At 42.2% G+C, this 23,782-nt stretch overlaps 1 protein-coding gene across 3 annotated transcripts in view; it reads right to left on the bottom strand.

Moving 5' to 3' along the window:
* Positions 1-23,782, bottom strand: part of SHANK2 (SH3 and multiple ankyrin repeat domains 2) — a 247,483-nt gene that overhangs the window by 16,879 nt on the left and 206,822 nt on the right. Inside the window, exons 18-22 of one of the 3 annotated variants that reach the window (XM_058026177.1) lie at positions 22,052-22,187; positions 20,188-20,268; positions 17,043-17,063; positions 15,986-15,988; positions 56-180 (exon numbers count right to left, since the gene is read on the bottom strand). In XM_058026177.1, the coding sequence (XP_057882160.1) occupies positions 56-180; positions 15,986-15,988; positions 17,043-17,063; positions 20,188-20,268; positions 22,052-22,187 (366 nt within the window). Of the gene's footprint in view, positions 1-55; positions 181-412; positions 473-15,985; positions 15,989-17,042; positions 17,064-20,187; positions 20,269-22,051; positions 22,188-23,782 lie in introns of all 3 variants that reach the window. The other 2 variants (XM_058026178.1, XM_058026179.1) reach the window with 2 other exon arrangements.

The following is a 23,782-nucleotide window of genomic DNA, read 5'->3' as shown; positions in this document are numbered from 1 at the left end:
CAAGGAATTAGATACATAAGTAGGAATAAAGCAGTGCTTTGTGGCTCCCACTCACATTCATATCTGAAGGAAAACATCTACTAGAAGGCCGCTGTTTTATAGTTGCCACTCTGGAGTCCACAGTTGCATTGTCTGCAATTCTTGATGGCTTGGAAACTGGCACTATTTCATCCACCTTATCTGTAATATAAAAGCATTCAGTAAAATAAATATCACTTGTTCAAAGAACTGGAAAAGTTAAGGCAAGGTCAAAGGAAGAGATTTACTTTTCAAAAAATGCAAAGAAAAAGTTTTTTTGGCATTTTAACAAGGCAACGCTTGAGCATCATAAGTCGTGCAAGCCGAGCACTTTTTATTGCTGCTACATAACATGCATGCTTTAGTTTTAAGCCTGCATGCATTTAATGTTTACTTAGTGTGACTCGAAAAACAATCCTCTTCTTCAAACCTTCAAAATGTGAAGGGAGAATATCTATATAGAAATGGAAAGAAGACCTTTAGAAATAGTGAATCCGTAGAGCACTGTTTCAAATAGAGATAAGCAGACTGTACTTAGTCATCAGAATTTTCAGTGATATTTTGGACAATAACAAGTACTCCAGAAGTGCTCTTTCATGCCTATGCTCCTTAAATAATAACATCCTGATTTGTTCACACTCTTGGACTTGTAGGCTAGCACTGCTAACTGAATCCTTTGTTTAAATTAAACTTTTATATGCATTTCTGTTGCTTTGGTTTTTTAAAAATTTCTTTTAGTAACTGGACAGTTTGGGAATGCATTTAGTCATGGTCAGAAGTAGACCGAAAATAGGCAAAGTCCAAATCTGAATGAGAACTTCAACATTTGGATTTGGGACTCTGATCTACTGCATGATGTGATGGTAAAATACAGGGATAAGTTTAATCAGGATATTCCAAAGCTGAGTGCTGATGTTAGCCCCGTCTCCAACTTTGGTCACAAACAAGGTTCATCAGCATTAAATACAAAATACTACTCCCTCACCTGGAAGACCTTGAAGTACAGTATAATGCACTAATTATTGCCTGACAGCTTCTTTGTTCGCCCCTTCTACTGCTATGAAACCAAGGCACAGAGAAATAAATCACTAGCCCAAGCCACCAGGAGAGTTTGAGTTTGGAATCTCTACTAGAATCCAAACTGGAATCACACCAACACCTTTCTTTGCTACACCTTCCACTGCATTTGCTTGCCTGCATCATGTTAATTTAGAGTCTTTTCCTTTGAAGTTTCACCAAAACTAGGATTAGTTTCATAGCCTGTGGCATTTCTGTGAGTGGAACACCTCAGCCTGGCTCCTAGGCATCCACAACATGAGTCAGAGCAATGCTACTTTTCAGCAATTAGCTCCATCTCCCAGTTAATTGTTTATTTGCCAAACAAGGATAGTTACTTCATTAGGATACTGCAGACTTGAAAAATCTCCAGGGTTTTGGTGACCTAGAGCTGGTGTTACTACCCCAAGTATTGTATTTAGGGATTTAAATTTTACCTCTCGCTGGAGAGCAGCACACTCAGAACCCTGGATATTGATATGGATGGGAAAAAGGCAGGAGGAAAAGAGCTTTTGATCCCTCTAAACAGTAGATCTGGCTGATGCAAGGATGATATTTTAAACAGGAGAAGAAGAGAGGGAAGAACTTTTAGCCTTCGGGTTAGGAAGAAGGTTGTCCTAGAAGTGGGTATTTCAGTGTCACGGGGGGTCAGGGAGCAGGCAGGAAAGGAAAGGCTGAGCAGCACCAGTAGGCTAAACACTGCTGAGAACTGTCTCACAAGAGTAGTGTTGATGTTTCTTTTCAACTGAAGTTAGCATTCAAGTCTTTTCATTGGTCTGCTTTTTTTCTTCTTTTTTTATTTTCTTTTTTTTTTTTTTTTTTTTTTTGTGGGGTTTAAATCATCCAGTGGAAGGAGAAAAGGAAAAAATTCTTAAAATTGTCACATGTATTCAAAAATAAAAAACCAAGTTTGTGTCACATTTCATAAGGCTTTTCATAAGGGGATCTATCACCAAGAGCTTCAACTGGGCAGAGATTTCCTCTTAAGGCTCTCCCACCCTTGTTCTCATCCCAGAAGCCAAACAACTAATCTTTGGGATACAGAAAGAAGGAAGTCTTGGAAACTGAAGCACTCAAAATCTGCACATGAGAAATAGAAATACACCATGTAAGAAGTGATCCCCTTTATTTTGAACAGACACATGTAGCCAGATACCCATTCAGACAACAAAAAGCTACAGGGAAAAAGTGATGAGGCCATGACAGACACTTGGAAAAGCATGAAAATTTTTGTTGGGGATGAAACATACATACCCTCCAACTGCACTGATTTTGCTAGACAATCCTAGAAGTCAGATCCTAATTTTGGATCTGACCAAAATATCAGTTGGTACCCATTCTTAAAACCATGAGGGAAAAAAAAACCCTGGTTTTTTTTTGTGAGTTTGTTGCAGGTTTCTTGTATGTAGAGAGGTTTTCAGTCCTTCTCACCCTATGGCTGCTCCCATTTGCCACATTTAGCCAAAGCATCCAGAAATGGGAGAGGAGGGTGGGTTAAAGCTTGAGCTGCTTTGCAAGGAACCCTTTAGGGCTTCCAACGGCAGCACCGCACAGCTTTCTCTTGCTCTACTGCCTTTGGATCAGAAAGCAAAGGTAGAGTGGAACTTGTCATTTTGGAGCTACTACAACAAAAAATGTGAGGCCACAGAAGCAGCCAGTACGTGGAGACTGATCCTAAATGGCGGCAGCTACATGGCGGGTCCTGTGGGAAATGTCAAAATCTGAACGCCGGGCCACAACTGCCCAATCCTGCTGGAGTGAAAGCATGACATGAAACAAAAACATCCTCACTGCCCTATCAAACGTGCTCTTCAGGCCGAGGAAATGGATTGGCTGAACCACAGCTAGCCTCACTCAGACTCACCCCAGAGAAAGAAGACGTGGTGGGCGAAACCTCCACTCGCCTGTGCCTCGACAGCACCAGAGAGCAAACCCCTCCTGCATCCGAACCACACATTCCAAATATACTCCTACTGGAATAATTTGTCAGGCTCACTAATTAGCTCTCCTCCCAGTCTCCTTGTGAGCTCAAATACTCTACAGCATGCATTTCTCATACCAACAAGAGGGGAGGCTCACAAGCTCGTGTTGGAAATACTCTGAGGATAACTTTACAAATAACCCTGACAAAAGAGAGAGAAGAAAGTCACAAAATGGATGCAAAAATTGGCACCTGCTGTGAGGTGTGTAGACAGTGTGGCCCAAGGAAGCCTGCCTCCAATGGGATTTTTTAAAGGAATGCAGCTGGATGAAGGTCAAAAGGAAGGAATGTGGGAAAAGCCTGCACTGGAGGTTGGCCATGCAAGCTGCATTTCCTCCTTGAACCAGTTGTTAAGCAGAGTACAGCCACAAGCACACACGCACACACACTTTTACAGGAGAAGTTTGTGGCTGGCTTGTAGAGTAACAAACTCAGATCTGCTTTGCCCTGAATAACCTCTGCCTCACTGGAAGACAGGGAAGAAGAGTCTATGTCTCACTGGCCAAAGAGCATGGCTCGGTTGTAGTCACAGAAGAGGATTTTTAAGCCTACGATTATTCCCTGGCATTTTCCATAGAAACTGCTCTGCACCTTCCCGAGAAGTTGCAACGGCGTGTTGAGAGTCAAACACAGGAGCCATGCTACACCTGTGAGAACCTGTCCCCACTGCTCCAGGGCCTCCTGGGAGCAGCATCCTTCCAGAGAACTGTCAGGGATACCACATGTAAAAGCCAGTCTGATGCCTCTGCATGCATATAGCAATTTGAGTGCCACTATATTAAATTCCCCCGAGAGAGGCAGCACCAACAGATATAAAGTAATTTATTGCCAAAGTGCATTTCCATCTGCCCTGTTGGGTTACCAATGGGACCCATGCCCTGCTCAGGGTGCCAGCCCTCAGGAAATTGGATGGCCTAAAGGCACAGAAAGTAGTTGTGTTTTATCAAGATGCAGGTCTCGTCTCTGATGAAAAGCTCTTAATCACAGACAGAGTAGCACAGTACCCAACAGCATGTCATGACTTTTACATTCTCAAGAGCTCTGGCTGCTAGGCAAGTTGCTTTTTTCTTTTTTTTTTTCTTTTTCTTTAATAATTATTATCTGCAATAATTACAGGGGACAGTCTCCTCCTAATAGATTTGTTGCAGGAGATGGCTCTTATCCCCATAGAACACATTGCTTAGTGACTCCTGTTCCGAATACCCAGACTCTCTCAGAGGAAAAAGTATAATGCTGCCCATCAAGCCACCAGATCCATCATCAAATGAACTTTGAAAACGAGAGTCAGGTGCCCAGATAGATCTGGTGGCACATCACTACACAGCCCCCAAAAAGAGAAATATGAGGTATGATCCTGGCAACATTACTTATTGTACGACATAGCCAAGACACGTGGATTAGCTCCACCGAGGGTCTTAGGAAGTGAGCTGGTGAGACCCACAGAGGATAAGAATGGTCATGATCCAATACAGGCTATACCCCAACACCTCAGGCTGGCATGCCAGAAACACCAGGCAAAGACTGATCGAACACAGTTTGGGAGGCGAGTATTGCCAAGACCTCTATACTTACCACCAAGTCCCGCGTGCTTGCTCAGAGGGGGTGGGATAATGGAGAAAGAAAACTCAAAAAACAGCTGCCTCAAGAAATGACTTGTATTTGTAAGAAAAGCAATGAATGCCTGGCACAGAGTAAAAAAATGCTCATATGAAGTTAAAGTGAAAGAACAGAGGCAAATGTTCTTCAAATACCAGCAGCACACATCGTTAACAGTGCAAATATAAACTACAAAATGTTAGACTAATCTAGTCAGCCAGAATACAATGTTAGCCAATGTAGGAAATGGTTGAACTCTGCCACCGATGGCCTTATGGCTAAGAATTAAAAGGACAGGCACATTAAAAAAAACCTCTAAAAATCCTATGGAGTGGTTATTTTTTCTTCCCTCCCCCTTTTGCCTGGCGTGGAGGCATGGGCAGCGAGGCCCTCTCGGTTATGGCTCTCTGCAGCCGGCCACTGCGACAAGGCAGGGTGGCCTGCGGCGGGTCGCGAGAGTCGCTCGTCCCTTCGGCCCCTGGTAAGCACACAGTGGAGGATGCCACTGCGTCCTCACCAGTCCATGTCGAGGCACACGTCAACTCGACATGGGGGGTGGCTCTTTGGGAGATGCGCGTTTCGAGGACCTGCGTCCTCGGCTGCTTGAGGAAAGCTAAAATCTCTGACAGGTAGTTATGGATGGCTCTTGTGGAGGTAGCCACAATGCCCAGCTGCAGCTCCATACGGCCCATGGACTGGGACATGAGACCCATGGACTGTGCATGCTCCCTCTTGATATTTTCCAGCAGCTGCACAATCCTACTGTTGGTTTCCATCAACAGCTTCTCTCCCTCTGTTAGCTGGGGCTGCCCTCTCCAACCCCGATCCCTAGGGACAGGCTCAACACCGCAGCGCTCTTCATTCATCTCATCATTTCCCTCCTCCTCAGGAGAGTCACTTTCAAACTGAGGAGTCCTACTGAGTGACTGATCCCCGGGAGACTGTATGTCCATGGTGCACTCTGGAGTCCGCGCCGGCGTTTGAAATCCCTCAAAATCCTCCCCAACGTTGCTGTGCGTTTCAGATGAGGACAGCGGCCACTGCCAGCTCTCTGTGGTCCTGGCTGGCGAGTCTTCGTCAGAGGCAGGCACCGAGGATTCCTGTTCTTCGGCCGGCGTGGACAGCGAGCTCCCTCGGTGATGGCTGGCTTGCCCCGAGGATCCAGGAACCTCCCCATCTTGCTCCCCAGTGACATCTGGCAATCAAATAGAGGAGCAACAACCACTGTATCTGAGGCCAGGCAGATGGAGGTATCTACATGCATTGGACAACACATAGAAATAAGCCAGTTGGGAAGCCAGAGTGTATGTGTTTGGGCAAACAGAAGGGCGGACTAAAGTTTAGTGACTGCATTGGGCACGTGGCAATTGGCGTCATTAAGCACTTTTGGTCTCAGTGCACACTGTCCTGTACCCAGAACACACACAGCCCTGCTGCATCCCAAGGCAGGAGCTACCAAATTCCCCTCAGCGTGACTGTGACAGGAAATGTCAGTGAACCTAGTGAGAAGCTCACCTATGCACTGCAGTGGTGTCAGTCAGAAATCCCAGTCAGCTGGGACGAGCTCAGGGCCAAGGGTCCAATTGAGCTTCCTGGGGTGCCAGATGTGCTCCACCACTGGCTGAGGGCAGCCCTTTGTTGCTCTGAAGCACTGCTGGCTATCTTCACTTTTGTCCGACGTCTCACGTCACCCCACCCAAAATCTCTCCCAAATAACTGCTGCAGCGCGACGGTGGCCGTCCGTGGGGTTATCCCGTGAGCAATGCCCTCCCCAACATTTGCCAGATTCTCCTTGCTCTCTTCTCCAAACAGTAGGAAATGCTATCTGAGGGCATTGCTCGCTGGGATCTCTTTGTCTCCTGCAAATGAACTGAGTTTTGCCCTCCCCTGGCTACATCTTCCCTTGCCTGAGGGTGCGTGGTGGAGATCTGGGTGCAAGTGCTTCCCCATGGCAACTCTAGAGAAAAATGCCCTCCCAAAGAGCAGGAAAGGCTCAGGCTTTTGCACCCACAGGAATCACCAGCTCACAACAGAGTGTGATCTACCCAGCTCTGTCCTGCACCTCTCTGCATTATGTGAGGCTATGGCCAGGACTCTGTACACTTTCTGTTACTTCAGATAAAAAAATGAGTCCACTTCTTTTTTTTTTAATTTTTTTTGAGGGGAGCCAATTTGGTCATGAGAAATCACCCTGGGGCAGTGTGGCTGAAGGAGGCAGTCCAAAGCCCAAAGTCCAAAGGCCAAAGCCCTGCATTCCCCACGCTCAGGCAAGGGACAGCTGAGAGAAGCACTGCTCTCTGTAGGGTTGTGACCCAACCAGGCTGCTGCTGGTCACACCACAGTGGCCTGAGTGTCAGATCAGTGCTATGCCTACTCTCTGGCATCCCAGCCTTAAAAAAAGCTTTTTGGGTTTTTTTTTTTTTTAAGGATTAATTTCTGCTTTATGAAATACTGCTCTGCAGACCTCAGTGGAAGCTGTAAGCTTATATCTGCAAGGTGTTGCTGAGGTCATGTTAAACCACACTTTTGGTTCTGTTTATGAATCAGGGCAGGGTTTTGTTTGATTTTTTTTAATTATTATTTTATGTGAAATATAATGAAATGAAAAGCTTTTTCTGACAGACCCAAGGATCCCTCCTCCTATATCTCAATCCCTGTCTACCACAGTGTGGTACTCATTATTTCTACACAATATTATGGTGCTCTAAAAAGGATTCTGTGTGACTTCATTGAATCATGACTTTTAAGTGCTAAAATAATGGATATTATTCGTGTATTTAGCATATTCACTACTTCAAAGTATTCACATTCAAAGTATTCATATTCTCTGTGCGTCTGGCTGGACTGTCCAGTTGCATGTTTTATGGAAAGTGAAGATGAAATTGTATTTGTAAAAGGCATGAGCTCCTTATGGAAATGAATTCTAGGGACAAACTATCATGCAATCATTGGCTCTTCCACTCCATGGAGGTTTGAAAGGGACTATATATCACCCTAACTAAGAACTGGTTCTTTCTTGAATATTCTTCTCCTGCTTTGTCTAATACAGCCATAGCTGCATTCCTTCATTAGCAAAGCTGTCTTAACAACTACAGTGTAGGATCATGAAATGATTTCTCAGCATTTTCCTATTTGAGTACACATGAAAAAAAAAAAGAACAAAAAAACAGGGGACCTAATTTTACCACACAAAGCAAACACACACTTCAATTAAAGTCTATGGAATCGGAGTGAGGTAAGGGATCATAAATACTCATTCTGGTAGAGCCACTGGTCATACTGAATGTCTTGGCATTTCTTTTTACATGTCAACAGAAAATTCTCCATATTTAAAAACCCCATTTAGCTGGCAAGTGTTCTAAACAGAGCCCACCTAACAACTGGTAAGTAGTAGAAACAAACTATACTGGAAGTCAAAACCAGAAGCAAAACGAAATCAATAACCTCCAAACTCCACACTGATTAATGAATACTTCTGTAAATGGTATCACTGTCTAATTTCTTCAGACTCAGAGGGACCAGAATACCTTTGTTATTTGTGCATGTCTACACATTTGCCAGAGGCAAATTGCCAGAGAAAAATTTCTCTGAAAAATCGCAGTAAGAAATTTTTGCAAAATTCCTTCTGTCCTATCAAATGTTACCACTTGCCATTCTCCCAATCAGTCTTTTCAGCCTTTCAGAGCTGAAAGAACAGCATCTGGCAATCGGTGACCAATGACACAAATGACAAAAAAGCAAAGAGTCTGTGAAAACTCCTAGGCAGAAGGTTAATTGTGGAAACTCTTGGCGAATACTTCTGAATAATGAATACATGCACAGGCTTTAGGTTAGGTTGGTAAACTTGGCTGGCAATGAGAAGGAGGAACAACCATCACTGTTATTATTTGTAACAAGGAGTTCAGCACCTCTCAGCAACTCAGGTTTCTGGAAGCTTTGGGAAGCATTGCCATGGGCATGGGGAACCGAGGGTGTGTTACAGGCATGGCCCTCCACAAACTTTCCTTCACTAAGGAGCAATCATGGGAAAATTGCTTGGAGGCCACTGGCTGACACCACCTGGATGAACATGTGAGTCTCTGCCCAAGAAATCCATTCCTTGGTGGCCAAAAGTCACCCTGAATTCTGGGTGGATCCTGGTCAGGTTGGTTACACCAGTGCCTGGGCTGGGGCTGTGGGAGAGGTGTGCCAGGCACAGCAGGGGCACTGCAAAGCTGGCTTCAGCCAGAAACCATCCTTATGTTTGAACAGCTGTCAGGGTGACCTCAACTAACTGCCTTTAACTCCTTAGAAAAGGGGCCACTTCCAAAAAAAGAGAAAGAGAGAGGCCACTACAATGTGAAGTCAAAATTGGCCATGGATCAAAGCATGCACCAACATGGCTGACCTCACCTTGTTAATTTGCTTTAAAAAGAAGAAGTCTCTTTCTTTTCAAGCTTTAAATAGAGTGGGTACAAAGAAGCACAGCTGGCTTCCTTGGGTGTGAATGAAAGGGAAGAGGTCAGATTCCCTGATCTTTCTAGCAGTTTCCACCTGACACACCATTCCTACATGCAGCATTTTGCTCACAGTGATAGATATGACTTACAGGCAAAATAGGTCACTTCTGTCTTTTCCAGGTATCTTTATACCAAGTGATAGCAGCCATCAGACCTGCAGCCTCCAAGGTTCATGTTCCTAACCTCATGTCCCTTGCTCTGCTGGGGCAGGACTTCAGTCTCCATCCTTAAATGGCTGAGGAAGGGACTCAGGGAGGAGCATGCAAATGTGCTAAAGGGAGCAGAAACATCTGGAAGCCAGTGACCCACTGCACTTCTGCTTTAGTGTTTGATCACTGTGGGTACTGTGCAGCTGTTTCCAAAAGCCTCCTGGGATTCACAGGTTTCTGAAGGCTGTTTTTTGTTTTACCTCAGTGACTCTGCTGTGTTTAAGGAAAAAAAAAAAGAGATCTGCTATTGAGGGGGTCCATGCAATAGGAACTGGTGAGCCTCCACCAAAGTCCTGGCTATCTCCCTTTCTCCCCTGTTGGACAGGTTCTCTGTTTCTGCAGAGGAGCAGAATCTGCCAGACAGATTCTCTGTTCCTGCTGCCTATGCAGGTGATTCCCCTGGGCTGACACAGAGCCTGGTCTGACGTGGTGGATCAGCAGGTGCTCCTGGAGGCCACAGGAGAGCTGCTCTAGGTGTGCCTGCAGGGGAGAGTTGTGGTTTGCCCCATCCTGCCCTGAGCATGCTGATCAAAGCCAAGTTTATTCCAGCCTTTAGGTACATGAATATGTCCATTATTTTGGAGCACTGCTATTCCGTGCTATTCCTTGCACAACAACGTTCATCACCACTGAGAGTCCTTTGTGTTGGTCATTAGGCATTTTTAGGATTGTAGCAATTACTGGGTTGAGATACACAGAGAATTACTGAGTGGTTGATTCAGCTGCAGGGGTAGAGGACTGAGACAGAGGCCAAGAACAGAGCAGGGCTTTGGATATACACAAACTTTAGAGACATCAGAAGTATTTCTTTAACTTTTGGTCACTGAAGAACATTTGAGATTTATGCCTGTGTTGTGCCTTACCTGCCACTTGGACTGGCAGCTGATCCCTCCCCTGAGATGTGCTGCTCTCTTTAAGAAGCCCTCCTTTTGAAATCCCACCATTCCTGTTTCACCTCTGCTACCGGGTCGTTGCCTTTTCTTTCCATTATCTTTCCTTTTCAGCCTGCCCACCAGCGGAGCTGCACGGGAGGGCTGGGGCAGGCACCGTCTCTTCCTGCTGACAGACAGGTGGCTGGAGATGTCCCTTGGCCACAACAAGGGGGCCAGGAGCCCAACAACAGCGGGAACACAGCGGGGGAGCCTCCCGGGCCCTGCCTCTGCTGCTCTGGACCTGGGCCTCTGTCTGTATCTCAGCATCCCTCCTGGGGTGGGTGCATTTCTCAAACTGCTTAGGTACCAAGGTGATAGGTGCCTTGTAAATACCTAAGATAGATACAGACAGAAACTGTACCAGGCGCATTATGCAACACTTCAGACAATGCCAATGGCACCTCGGTGCTGTAGGATCACCCACCTGGTCCAGCATCTGCAGGCAAATACTGGGCACATGCATTTTTCCTTTGGAAAAGTGATGGGAACACAGGACATTCATTCTTCCTTGGTGGCAACAGGTTTGGGCACGCAGCCCTGAGTGTCAGGCACTGCACATGCAAGTGTTTTGTTCCATCGCCTCCCCTAAATACGAGTGTGCAGGTTTGGTTTAATTTCCTTCGTTGGCCAATAAAATTTGCTTCCTTGTCAATAATCTGCAAAAACGGGTTACAGGAGCTGCACCAAAACTAAAGGGGTGGTCTTCACATGTGCCCATTTGAAATGCCTTTTAAATATGGCTGTGGTGTTGCTTTCATCTTTTGGATTCATTTTTTTATCCCAATTTATTTTATTTTTAACTACAAGTAGTTTGTTTTTAGCATGAAGACCAGGAGTGATTATGTATATAATTAAGTTTCCATGTCTGGGGGGAAAAAAAGAACAGCATCTAAATCAAGTAGGTGCAATTATTTGCACTGCATTCCTTTTAGGTTTTTGGCACTTCCCATATATATGCCAAAGGCCTTGCCCTGCTTAATTTGTAAAAGAATAGCTGGGAAGTAACTGGATAAAAACTTCAGGGGGAATGTCTGTGGGTGGGAGAGCTACTAAATGACAATTTGGGCAAACAGTGGGTCTGGGGATCTGGGCAAGGCTTTCAGAGAAGCAGATGGACAAAACTTCTGGACCACCTGCACAATGCTAATGGGCAGGTGAGAACCCACTGATTTCAAAAGAGAGCTTGGTCAGAGCACAGGAGTTCATTGATAAAGTTGCTTGGCACAGAAGCAATTTCACCTGACAGCGTCCCTGGGGGAAAAACAGGTGACTCATGTTTGGTTAAAGTGGTTAAAAATGGATCTTTGTCTGCTGAGAACAAATGGCTTTCTCTCCAGCTCTTCAAACAGGATCAGATGTGTAAAAATTCATCAAAGACCAAAAGTAGGTAAAGTATAACAAGGCCTTCAACACATCACTGAGCATTTAAAGACTAGCCTTAGCTGAAGCATGGATTCAGAGTAAGAACATTAAAGGTAAAGTTCAAAATCCAAATTAGTTGTTTATGATCAAAATTAGAGGAAAGAAACAACAAGTTCAGCCTACAGCTATTTCCTGTAAATATATAGTTAAAAATATACAGAAATGGAATGACCTGAGTTTTCATGTAGACAATTAGGCTAATCCTCATCAATCTGCCACCACTATATTTTAATCTGGAATTATCTTTTTCCAGCCCCACCCCAAATTAACAATTTGCAGGATTGTGCTTGAATCACAATGCCCAAAGCACACATTTAACCATACTGCGAACAACAGGCAGAGAATATTATTTTAGCAGTCAGTATAATGAGGAAATAATAAAAGCGCTTTGCAATAGAGTCAAACACAAAAGGCACTTGAAACACTTTCCTTCTATGAAAATGAACTAAAAATAATTGTCTGTTCTCTGGGATACTGTAAATTCTACAAATTACTCTGAAATTAAATAAAATAATAAAATATATAAAATAAATCAACAAAACATAAAAACTTTAGTTACTAACATTAATCATTTAACATTGAGTATCTATAAATACCATTACAAGATTTATGAAAATGCTCGGTAGGTATTCACAATAAAGAGCTCTCAAAACTTTCTTGAAGGAAAGCCTTATTTGTGTTTCTAGGGCTGAAAATAGCTTCACATTATTACACAAGTCACATTTACACATTATAACCACACCATCAAAAGTAATTTTAAGGAAGGCAGAAAACGGATATGTTCAATTTCTTTCTAGAGATATAATTTTCAAGTACCAGCTCTTTAACAGCATGTTCATCATTAAGGAAATAATGATACAGGCATTTAAAATACACCTGCAATGCTGAAGCCTTGCAATTCAGCCTACCTTGAAAGAGGAATGGTCATTGTCTAACAGTGGTTTCTGTTCAAGAACAAAAACAAAGCAGAGAATATAGTCAATACCCACTCCTACCCTGCAAGCCAGGTGGAATTTAAATGGCAACTTGATGTTCTGTTTAAGAGACAGCATTTGAAAATTTGGCCTAGTCACAAAAGAAAGGCAACCAAATCAAAGAAACCAAAAAGAAAGTGGAGGATCTAAGACACTTACAGCATTCTCTGGTCTTACACTTAACTCACGCTTCCACACCGAGGGGAAAAACCAAACAAACTATGAGGAATTATCTAAAACAATTTATTTTTAATTAGATCGAAATTAATTAACATGGGTATGTGAACATTTGAAGGAAAAAGGAAAAAAATAGCAGCAAAGGGAGTTTTGAGATGAGGGAGATAAGTCCTTCATCTCCCTGGCTCCTGAAAAAGAGAGAGAACACATTAAAAGTGCTGAAAGAGTTTTCCACTGCCCTAACTGCCATATTGGGAAACACATGCAATTTTAACTGTTCCTCAAGCCCTCATGATTTTGAATACATGCTTAGATATTAAATTGATAATATCTGAGCATAGTCACACTCACATAAACCAACATATTTAATGTGTCTCTTTGCAAATGCCACAAACCCCACATTTTCTGTAACACTTACAATTCCTTTTCCAACTTCTTTTGTACCATTGTGTTGTTTGGCTGATGCAGAAAGGTTTTGAAAACCTTTTCAATTACAGTCCTGTAGTAAGAAAAACAAGTATCATGACAGGGCACTACATCCTCAAGAATAAGCTTATAAATTCAAAATAATAACAGTGTAGATGGGAATACTCATACAGACTCAAGCAGCCTCTACTCAGGATTCCCAGTGTTTCCAAAATGTTAAAGCATCTCATGAAAGGTAAATCCTGGTGTGAAGAACTCTTTAGTACCAGGAGTTACCTGTTAAGTGTAGATTCTGTGGCACAAATTGCTAATCAGCACGTTGTCAAGTTATTTTTTGAGGAAAACACAGGTTTAGCATTGTTCCCTTTTTGAAACATGCCAATTTTCAATGCTTTGCTCTCACAAAGTGTTTTACAAGTACTTCTATTATAGCCATGGTCCTAATCCTACACTTACACTGCTGTGGACTCCCCAAGTTACACTACAAGCCATAAAATCTGCAGCCCTGCTGCACCAGCCACAAATGGGGCTGGCATTTCTTCACACAGACTTGACAAATTCCACCCAGAGTCACTGCTTTCTGCCTGAGATAAATGACAACCCGATGACAACCTCTTCCTCATTACTACACTGCCACTTCATTAGAATTTCAAATATGTAATGTGAATCAATTACTTACAAGGGATAACCTTCAAGAATTCTTCATGAAGCCTGATGCCTTTTGCTCTCATCTTCTGAAACAGTGTCTGACGGAGATCTGAAAACCTTCTTCCTGCAGAGAAGTGCTGCAGGTGCTGGGAGCTACCTCAGGAGCTGCGGTGGTGAGTGCTGTAAAAGTTGCTTTGGTGGTATTCCCATTGTTCCCTGCAGACAAATCTCCATCATCAACTCCACCACAGTGAAATAAAGAGAGTGAGTTTTGAACCCAGACGGCTTTGGGAGTGGTCTCTTCAAACAGAACAGAACACTGTGAGCTAATCCACTGCTTGGCATTCATTTATATGTATTTGCTCTGCAATTTCATTGTTTCAGATGCCATTGGAAGGTGCCACCTTTGAAACAATGGACAACAGGAATGGGATGAAGTGGGAATGCTTATTGCAGACAGAGCTAATAATATTTCTTTTGAATGCCATCAACTGATATTTTTCTATTCAAATGCCGGTCAGACTTGATGCCAGGTAACAATATTCTGTGTTGATGATACCACAGTTACTGTGTATCTGTGAGGTGGTGATAGAATCTAAACCCTTCAAAGGAGAAAATCCTTTATTTGTAGTTGGCACTGCAGCCCACACCAAAGCCCAAAGACCAGGACCAACACACATACTTTACCAGTATATGGTATATATCAATATTTTATATTGATTACCATATCAAATCTAAGAACAAACAGCACCACCCCAGCTCACAACTGACACCCATGTGACACTGCCAGCAGATTATTTACTAATGCAGAAGGATTATTTGTCATTTCCATTTCGCTGTGGAAATTTAACCTGCTCTGTTCTTCACTTTGTCCTTTCTCTTAGAGGATTTTATATTAGGTATTTTAAAATTCAACACTGTTCACTTCAGCTTTCACTGAAAATCCCAAATTACTCACTAAATCAAACCCATTTCCTGGCAGCAAAGAAAGCTGAGGAGCAGGAAACTTTTAAATCATGTATCTAGACATTTAAAGATCTTAGCTTATGGATGTGTTCCTTAAGGATCATATAATTTTCAAATTCTCCCTCCACAAGGAGTTATTCATAAGTCAAAGCAAAAACTGAAGGAAAAGCCATTTAAAACCAAGCTCTCCACCAGCTGCATAAACTTATTATGAACAGAGTTAAAGTTTTAAAATACTAATTTTGAAGCTCTAATGACACCTATTTTCCTGTCAATGATGAAAATTATGACCTCAAATTTTTTCTTTAATCTTTCATTTTCAGAGTGTTTTCGAACCTTCATTTCAATTTGCTGCAGGAATATCCTGGTTACTGTTCAGTATTAATGGAATCACATCTTAAGTGCTGCCTCCAACAAGTTGCTGCTACAACTCTTGGTTTACACATTGCCATAACTTACTCATACAACGGTTCTTGGAAAACTACAAGGCACAGGAAAGAAGAACACCTCTCCCCCATCCCAGGTATCCCACAAAATCCAGAAAGTAATTTGGAAACACAACCCTTCCACATACACATTTCAAGGTTGGAAGCTACCTCTGAGTCAGGCAACTACTGCAAGCAGAAAGGGGCACAGATGAAGTTAAATTTTAGTTGAATTCATGCTATGTAACTGCAGTAAAATGACAGAACTGCCTATGCCATGCTGATCCAAACCTAAGGATTTTATCACATTTTTACACCCAAATACCCTATCTTCTATCCTGAGTATCAAAAAATACAGCCTATGTCCTGCCCTGCCCTGCCTTTCCCCTGCTTTCCCAATGAACCAGAACTCATCTCCAGAGATAATCAACAAGACCAGTCAGACAAGAACCACAGAAGCCATTATTGTTATCTTAATGCCTCCCTCATCTCTGACCCAGAAAACTGTATTTGTGGTTGACAGAAGACTCTACACAGCAACACAAAGATTTTTTTTTTATGCTGCCAAAACATATTTTTCAGTAGCAATGTGGTTTATTTTGTCATAATCTCTGAACAGAGAATGGCAAATATCCCTAGCTGGAACCTCTGCTAACCACCTGAAAGGAAGTCAGGAAAGAGCAGGAAAATAAAAGAGTGGAAAATAACCCAATTCCATCCTATTAAATGTCAAAAAGGAAAAGCTTCCCTGCTGAGAGAAGACACTGCCTACAGCCTAGATTTCCTTTCCATGACACTGAACCTCATCCAAGAGCAGGACACAGCCTGTTTTTCACCAGCTACCACCCAGGGGCTCAGGGAAGTGGGAGACTCTTCCTTGGGCCAGGCTCCATGAGAAGGTGGAAATGAACAGCCCCTGCTCGGGAGAGCTCACAATCTAGGGAAGAAAAATGACGTACAGGAGCATGGAAAAAGTACAGCTCAACACAAACAAACTCTCTGTACACAAAAATACATTCATGAAAACTGTTAAAATAGCACTGCTATTTCTACCTGCCCCCCTGCCTCGCCATCAGTGCTGGGATGATTGCTCAGTAGGGATCTAGGGAAGGTGGGTCTTTGGGAGAGATTTCAAGGAGAAGGTGGTAGGTGGCCTCATGAATCAGTCCAGGGAGGGCACTCCATGCATACAGGACAGCGTGGAAGATGTTCTACCAGACAGAGCAGCATTTCTGAGGGTGAGAAGCTCAGGTGTGGTGTGCAAGATCCCTGATTCCTGAGCCAGACACAGTGTGGGCGTGGGAGAACATGTGGCCATTGGGGACACGAGCGGGTCACTAATGTGGGGCTGCACTGGGGGGTCACTGGCCACTAATTCTCTGTGGCTGCCACTCAGCACAGGAACTGTGAGGAGATGAGATGGAAGGGGTTGGAGAAGAGTCGGGTACAGAGAAGGAAAAAAAAGGCAAGGTGAAGGAAAGGAGACAAAAGGAAGAAATGCAGGGGATATTTTCGAATGTGGTCTTCTGTTTGAGTTTCTTAAGTGTGTTTGCAATTTATTAACTAAATAACTAAAAAAACATATACAATAATTAATGTACATTTGACACCATAAAATAAACTGGACCATATGCCAACATTTACATTGTTATTATCCTTCACTATGGAAAGGTGAGAAACAGGTTAAACAAGAGACAAAATGCTTCCCCTTACCCTTCTTCTTCCGTACTGAAGCTTGGAAATAGAAAGGGAAGGAACTGTGAATCAATTCTGAAGGTAATTTTTTTATATGCTAAATCCTCGTCTGTCATTTTGAGTGCAAACATTATCCTTCCCTCTAAGATGTCAGTCTCTCCCTGCTCATCTCTGCTAAACAGGTATCTTTCAAACCACAGTAGATAAAATCTGCTTTTGCCAAGCTGTTTATCAGGGTTTATGAGGAATTTCTCCCCTGCAGTTATTAGGGATACATGCAGATTTTTTTTTTCTAAGTTCTTTTTTAAAAGCAGTAATTGGGGCAGCTTATTGATACCAGGGCTGTCAAACTATGACAACATCAGGCATTCCCAAATCTTTGCAGATTGAAATGGAAAGGAATCATTAGCACACTGCCATCTTTTGGATTAATTAATTTCAAAGAGAACAGCTCAGATGGTCAGCTCTGTATTGTGAAGAACAGAATAGCTCAAAACATGTCAATAAATCTGTAAGTAGGGTTCAGAGCCAGGCAAAGGAAGTGACTCTAATGACTGCAAGATGGATCATTAAAAAAAAATTATGTTTACCTTAGCTAGAAGATATTACAAAACTATGCATTCTAAGGGAAAACAAATGGGGATTTTCTATTTACATTTTTCTTCTACTACATAACAAGGGACAGTCAATAAAATTAAATGCATCACATTCAAAACCAATAAAAAGGAAATACATCTGTACACAGCACATAATTAGCCCGTGGGGTTCTTTGTCACTAGACATTATTGAGACCACAAGCTTCTCCAGCTCAGGAAAAAGGGTTACACATAGGTATTGATGAGAACATCCACAGTGCTCATTTATAGGTTCTTCCTATTTGCTTTGCCCATATATGGCATGAAAGGAATGCTCATTAATTAGAGAGTTTAATGGTTATAAAAATGTGGGTGTTCTCATAGCTCTCACGGATGTCCAATATATACACAAATACATAGAGGGGTATATAAATTATAGATAAATACACACATACAAGCTGTGTTTTATGTTAGGAGACAACTTTTAACTGATGATAGGGAGAACACTTTCCCTGTGGAAGCTTGTTCAGTTGCTGTGCAATGTAAGAATTCTTGTTCCTTCTGATAATAGCCCTTTTCCAGGACAAATATGAAAATAGGTAGACCACAGATGTTCTTTGGAACAGCAGTCACTTTGTTTGCTAAGGTGGCAAATGTTCAGAGTGTCACAGGAGTGGCATTTACACACTTTTTTAGGAAGAAAGCAAATTTCTGCCACTACTACAGCTTTCTCAGGGCACAAACACCTCTGGAACATGGCACAGGACTATTTCTCAGAACAGAAAACTCCTGCCACTGCAATGTCTGCCCCATCTGGATAAAGGCATGAATGGGAAATGCACTTAAAAATGGAAATTTGTCCCTTGGCTGCTTGTTAAAGGAGTTGTAGTGGTTTCTGCCACTTGGTGAGGACAAAGAGCAGAGCAAGGGCCACAGCTGGAGCAGGGGGGTGGGAAAGCTAAAATAGGATGGTCTCCACTGGGGAAATTATTATTAACAAGCTATTCTCCTCTAGGAAAGTGCTGCTTCTGCTTTAAGATCAATATCTCCTGTGGAGGATTAAAAAGTCAGAGAAATAGAAGAACATCCTCAGCTTGAAAGCAATTGGCAGAAGAGGATAACAAAGGGGCAAAAATGGTGCTTAAGTATTGCTGTCCCCTTGGGAAAGGTGGTTGATAAACCAGCAACGTTTTACAAGCTCTCAGCACTCCATGAAAGAAAAGCAAATGAAAAACACCCAGACCCACAAAGTGTGCTCCAGAAATAATATTTTACATTTTAATCCTGGAAGAAAAATGATGGAGCATTCACAAGCCGATGATACCTTGAGTTAAGCTCCTAAACTTCCTTGTACATAAAACCCAAATTTTCTGAGACTTGCTGGAGCTAAATACTCAGACTGGGGTGGGTTTTTTTGGTCTTCATTTGGTTGTTAGACCATAGAGAAGACACTACCTACTTCAGCACCATTTTGCTGGGAGACTTCCCGCTGGAGTTACGTGACTTGACTCACTAAAGATGGATGGAGTCCATCTGCCCCAAAAAACACTGACTTTCAGGGGAAAAAAAGGGGCCACAAGGCTATGATTCCTTTCAGTTGGCCTTCTGATGAGTCCATGTCAGGAAAACCCCAAGATGATAAAATTAACTATTTAATTGTAGAATTACATGGGAAAATGGTTTTATTGTGTGGATTATTATCAGCTATTACTCTGCAGTGAGGGATGTGGTTTGGTTTCATACCCATTTCTCACTTGCTAAACACACTGTTTTACTGTTATAGCCACATAGAAATATGCACTGGTTTTAGATATGATTTATTCATATTTCCATGTCTTAGTCTAGCTGCAGAAATTCTACCTTTTAATGACCTAACAGATTAAAACCAGGAAGAAAAGGACAATTACCTTCCTCATTTCTAGAAAATGAATACAAATTCCTGAAGAATTATGCATATCTAGAATGTGGATGATCAAGCAAAGGAATCTACAACCACATTTCTCAAAACTAGCAAATAAAAGACTGAATGCTCAATAATTTTTATTACCAGTAGTGAGAGGAATTAAGTTTATATCATGCACAGAAGTCAAAGTGATATCATAATATGCACTTTTTCAGATCAAATGAAACAAGTTGAAGTTGAAGCTGCTTTAACACTGTCAGCTTTTAATAACAGCTTCTGGCAGCTTACCTTTATCCACTAATGAGAGGCCACAGAAATTTAAAATAAAACAATATTAGATGAACTGAAAATTTAGAAAGCAAAGCTAACAAAACATGATACAGCATTATTTTCTTTTGTTCTTTTCTTTTTTTTTCCTTTTTTGGTAGAGGTGCCAAACTTTGATGATGCATAAAATGTATCAACATTCCCTTGCGCAGCAGTAAAGGCACAAGTCTCCACAAAAATCATTCATGCGAGTCATGCACATTTTGAACTCTCCAAAGATGCAGCATTCTTAAAACCTCCTCTGCTCTAGACACTGTACACACTGTGCAGCTCCCTTCATCAATTTCACACAGAGACATATAGATAGATATTTACATCTCCACCAAGCCAGCATGCTTGCCAAAAAACACTTTCTTACCAAGCTCTTCAAGCTCTGAGGTCATGGACTTAGAGCGCAGGGTCAGTGCAGTGGTTGGAGCTCGCTTAGGAGGTGGTGGGGCTGTGCATGGGACAGAAAAACACACAGGTGTCAGCCAAAACACACCCTCTGGAAGCCCTGTGCTCACAGCCACAGCTCCACAGCCATTTAAAAGAATAAGCGAATAAGCTCCATGAAATAAGGCGAGAATAAATACCTACATGTGGAGGAAAAAGCCCTGAGATGCTTTTCATGGACTGAATTTCTCCACTGTTTCTGGCTCTAGCGTAGGTTGCTTGACACATCCGCAAGCTTTTATGTAACAGGATACATAGAAACATTTAAAGCTAAATAACTGTGCACTTCTGTTGCCCAGCAGGAAAAGGACTTTCTAGAGAAAGGACCTCGCAGCAGTGGTGCCCCTCTGAGAAACATGCAAGGCTAAAAACCTCCTGGGCACCAGCCAATCTCTGGCAGATGAATTTAATCTTTGAAGAGACTGTTCAATCTGAGAAATACAGGAAAGAACATTCAAATGGATCTGAATTGTTAAGGTCATTCTAAGGGAAATGGGTGATCTTCAGAATATATAAGGTCTTAAAATATCCAGGCAATAATCTAGCACAGAAACTACCATCTGTGCTTTAGTATCCTGGTAACAAATATTTCTGGTGGTCAGAAAAGATAATCTCATTCCAACCCCTCTGCCACAGGCAGGGGCACCTTCCACTGTCGCAGGTTGCTCAAAGTCCCATCCATCCTGGCCCTGGACACTTCCAGGAGTGGAGCAGCCACAGCTTCTCTGGGCACCCTGTGCCAGGGCCTCATCACCCCCACAGCAAAGAATTTCCCACTAATATTTAGCCTAAACCTGCTGCCTTTCAGTTTAAAGCATTGCCTCTTGTCCTGTCACTACATTTTAGGTCAACATGATACACACCAAAAGGCAGAGGCCTTTTGAACAGTATTTCCGTGTATTTTCAGTGTGAACAGTATTTCCATCAAGCCAAATATAATGCAGGACCATGCTGGGACATGACTTAGTTTAATACAGCCTTTCCCCTCCACCCCACAAGCTGGTCTCACTCATTTTTGCTTTTTAATTATTACTATTTTTAATAAGCAGTGGATGTGAAAAGCACTTCCAGCAGAGACAGAAAGTTTTAATTTGGTGGAGCAGGAGGGATCCTGCAGTGCCAGCCCCTCACCTGCCCCGTGCTGAAGAGCCAGGTGTGAGTGAGTGAGAGCTCAGGGCACTGTGGCAGCAACAGGAACTTTCAGCAACATGCTGCAGCTGCAAGGAGCACCAGGGAGCAGCAGCAATCTCTCCTGCTTAATGATAATTATGGGGGCCTAATGACTTCCCAGCATAGCTGGGAAACCAAACCCTGGGGCATCTAAGGTGAAGGAAACAGTGTAAATTCCTTTTTTGTTTCCTCTTTATTTTTTTTTTTTTTTGGGTGAAGTTTTCATGGTGTTTTTTTTTTGGATGGGTGTGTGAGAAACACTGTTAAACTACCCCTATTTCAAGGACATTTGAGATTAATAAAAGGTCATCTCTTCTTAGTGCTTTTCCTCTCTCACTAGTGCAAGAAATTTTACAAGAAGATCCTCAAACATATACATGTGAAAAACTCATAAAGATTAATACCAAGCATAATGAGAGAATATTGCTCTTTAGGCCACATGTTAACATCTAACCCAACAGAATTAAATCACTCCAAATTAAACAAGAGCAGGGCATTTCAAATTTGAGAAGCAAAGTCTAACAAATCAGAATTTAGAAAACAGCAATTTCATGCCCATACTTGGTTTTCTGTGAAGGAAGAGCAGAAGAGTCCATTAGGAAGAGAGAAAAATGTACCTTTCTTCCTTGCTGTGTCATCGGGATCAAGATTCCTGGTTACTGTGACAACCTTCAGCACGAGGTGATTGCCCCCCTGTCGAATCATGTTCACCACCTGCCTGTGGCCAACTTTCACTACATTCTCATTATTAACCTGCAGAGAAAGGACCAAAAATGTAGAAAATTTTTGTTCCATCATTTTTATAAAAAGAGCGTGGAAGGAACAGATAGAATTTCTAGTTACTACCTTTTAATGAAAATATTTATTTAAGGAACAGTGCATAGCTGATGTGATGATCAGAAAACAAAACTACTCCTTTGGGAAATGCACATGTAAATAAATTCAATGTAAATAAATTCAACCAAATCCTGCCCTTTACATTTTATTTACAATTACTAGATTTTTTCCTTCTGCAAGTTTCTGGAAGGATCTCCTGTCCTGGAAGCAAAGGCAACAGGGCCATAGGAAGCCCAAAGAGTGTCCATGGAAAAAGAAAAGTTAAATGCATGAAGAGTTAAATACATGAAGCCCTGAGCAGTTACTGTGGTCATGACAATTAAACTTCCAACTGCACTGCATTGCAACACTTAGCTTAGGGGAAAAAAATAATAAAAAAAAAATCTATATATTCTCAGCAATTTCTAGTGTGAAATCATCCTTTTTGCTGGATTTGTCTTTCCATAATATCAATTAATAGACATAGAAGAAAGCAGAGGCATAAAAGCTGTAAATAAGCACGGCTAAAAGTAATTTATTTATTCATTCAATCTATAAGGAGTCACTGAAAGTTATCTGAAATTTGAATGATGACAACATGTAAGACTGAAGTGCTGCCTGTGCTATTTGAACATAAAAGATATTGAGGAATGGAGGAAGAGCTGCTGCCAGGATACATGCTGGGAAGTTGATCTCTCTCCAAAATTCCACTGACTCAGTAATATTTCACTGAGATCACTCAATGCCTCCCAAAATGAACAGTCATTTTCAAAGTAAGTGTTTTTAGCCTCCTCTATTTATTCTGAGGCTGAGCACCTCACACTCTGAAGGATTTACAGTTCAGAGCAGAGTGTCTCATTAAATATTATTGCTGTTGAGCAGAACAAACAGCACGAGCCACCCCACTCCAACCTGAAATCATTTTCCCATCCATTGTCTGGAAGGAAAACCTTCTCCTTTTTCAGGCTTCAGCTGAGCCAAAATGCATTTTAATGAGGCAGTGCATTGGTAAACCATCTTTTCAGCAGAGTGCTGCAGTGGGGAGCCTCCAGGACGAGCTGTGTGCTCTGTGCCTGAGCTCAGGGTGCTTTTGGAGATGCTTTTTTGGTTCCAGGCACTGTGACGTAGGTGGAACACATGCTGAACATCCAGACCTGTTGAGCAGGCAAAGACGAAGTTCTCTCATTCTGTAGGTGGAGGGTATAAAAGAATATTGATTTAAATAGGACTCTTGCTGGTTTGCTTTATTTTACACCTCCTTAGCATCTGGTATTTAATTCCAAGAGATATTTATTTAGCTGGACCAATGGCATCTAAATTTAATCTGTCTAAAATACTGAAGCAAACAGCGTTATCCATTTACTTCTGAATTCCTTCCAGTATTAAAGCCTCAACCAGGTAATTCTTTTTTTTAAAAAAATCATGTAATTAAGAATTATGGAATGCATCCACTCTATTTTTACTGGAATTAAATTTCAAGCTTGGAAGCCAGTAAGGATTACCATGTAATCCCTAATGCTGTCAAAAAATAG

Source organism: Melospiza georgiana, chromosome 6, assembly GCF_028018845.1.
Source record: "Melospiza georgiana isolate bMelGeo1 chromosome 6, bMelGeo1.pri, whole genome shotgun sequence".
NCBI lineage: Eukaryota > Metazoa > Chordata > Aves > Passeriformes > Passerellidae > Melospiza > Melospiza georgiana.
This window is presented reverse-complemented; position numbering and strand designations above follow the sequence as displayed.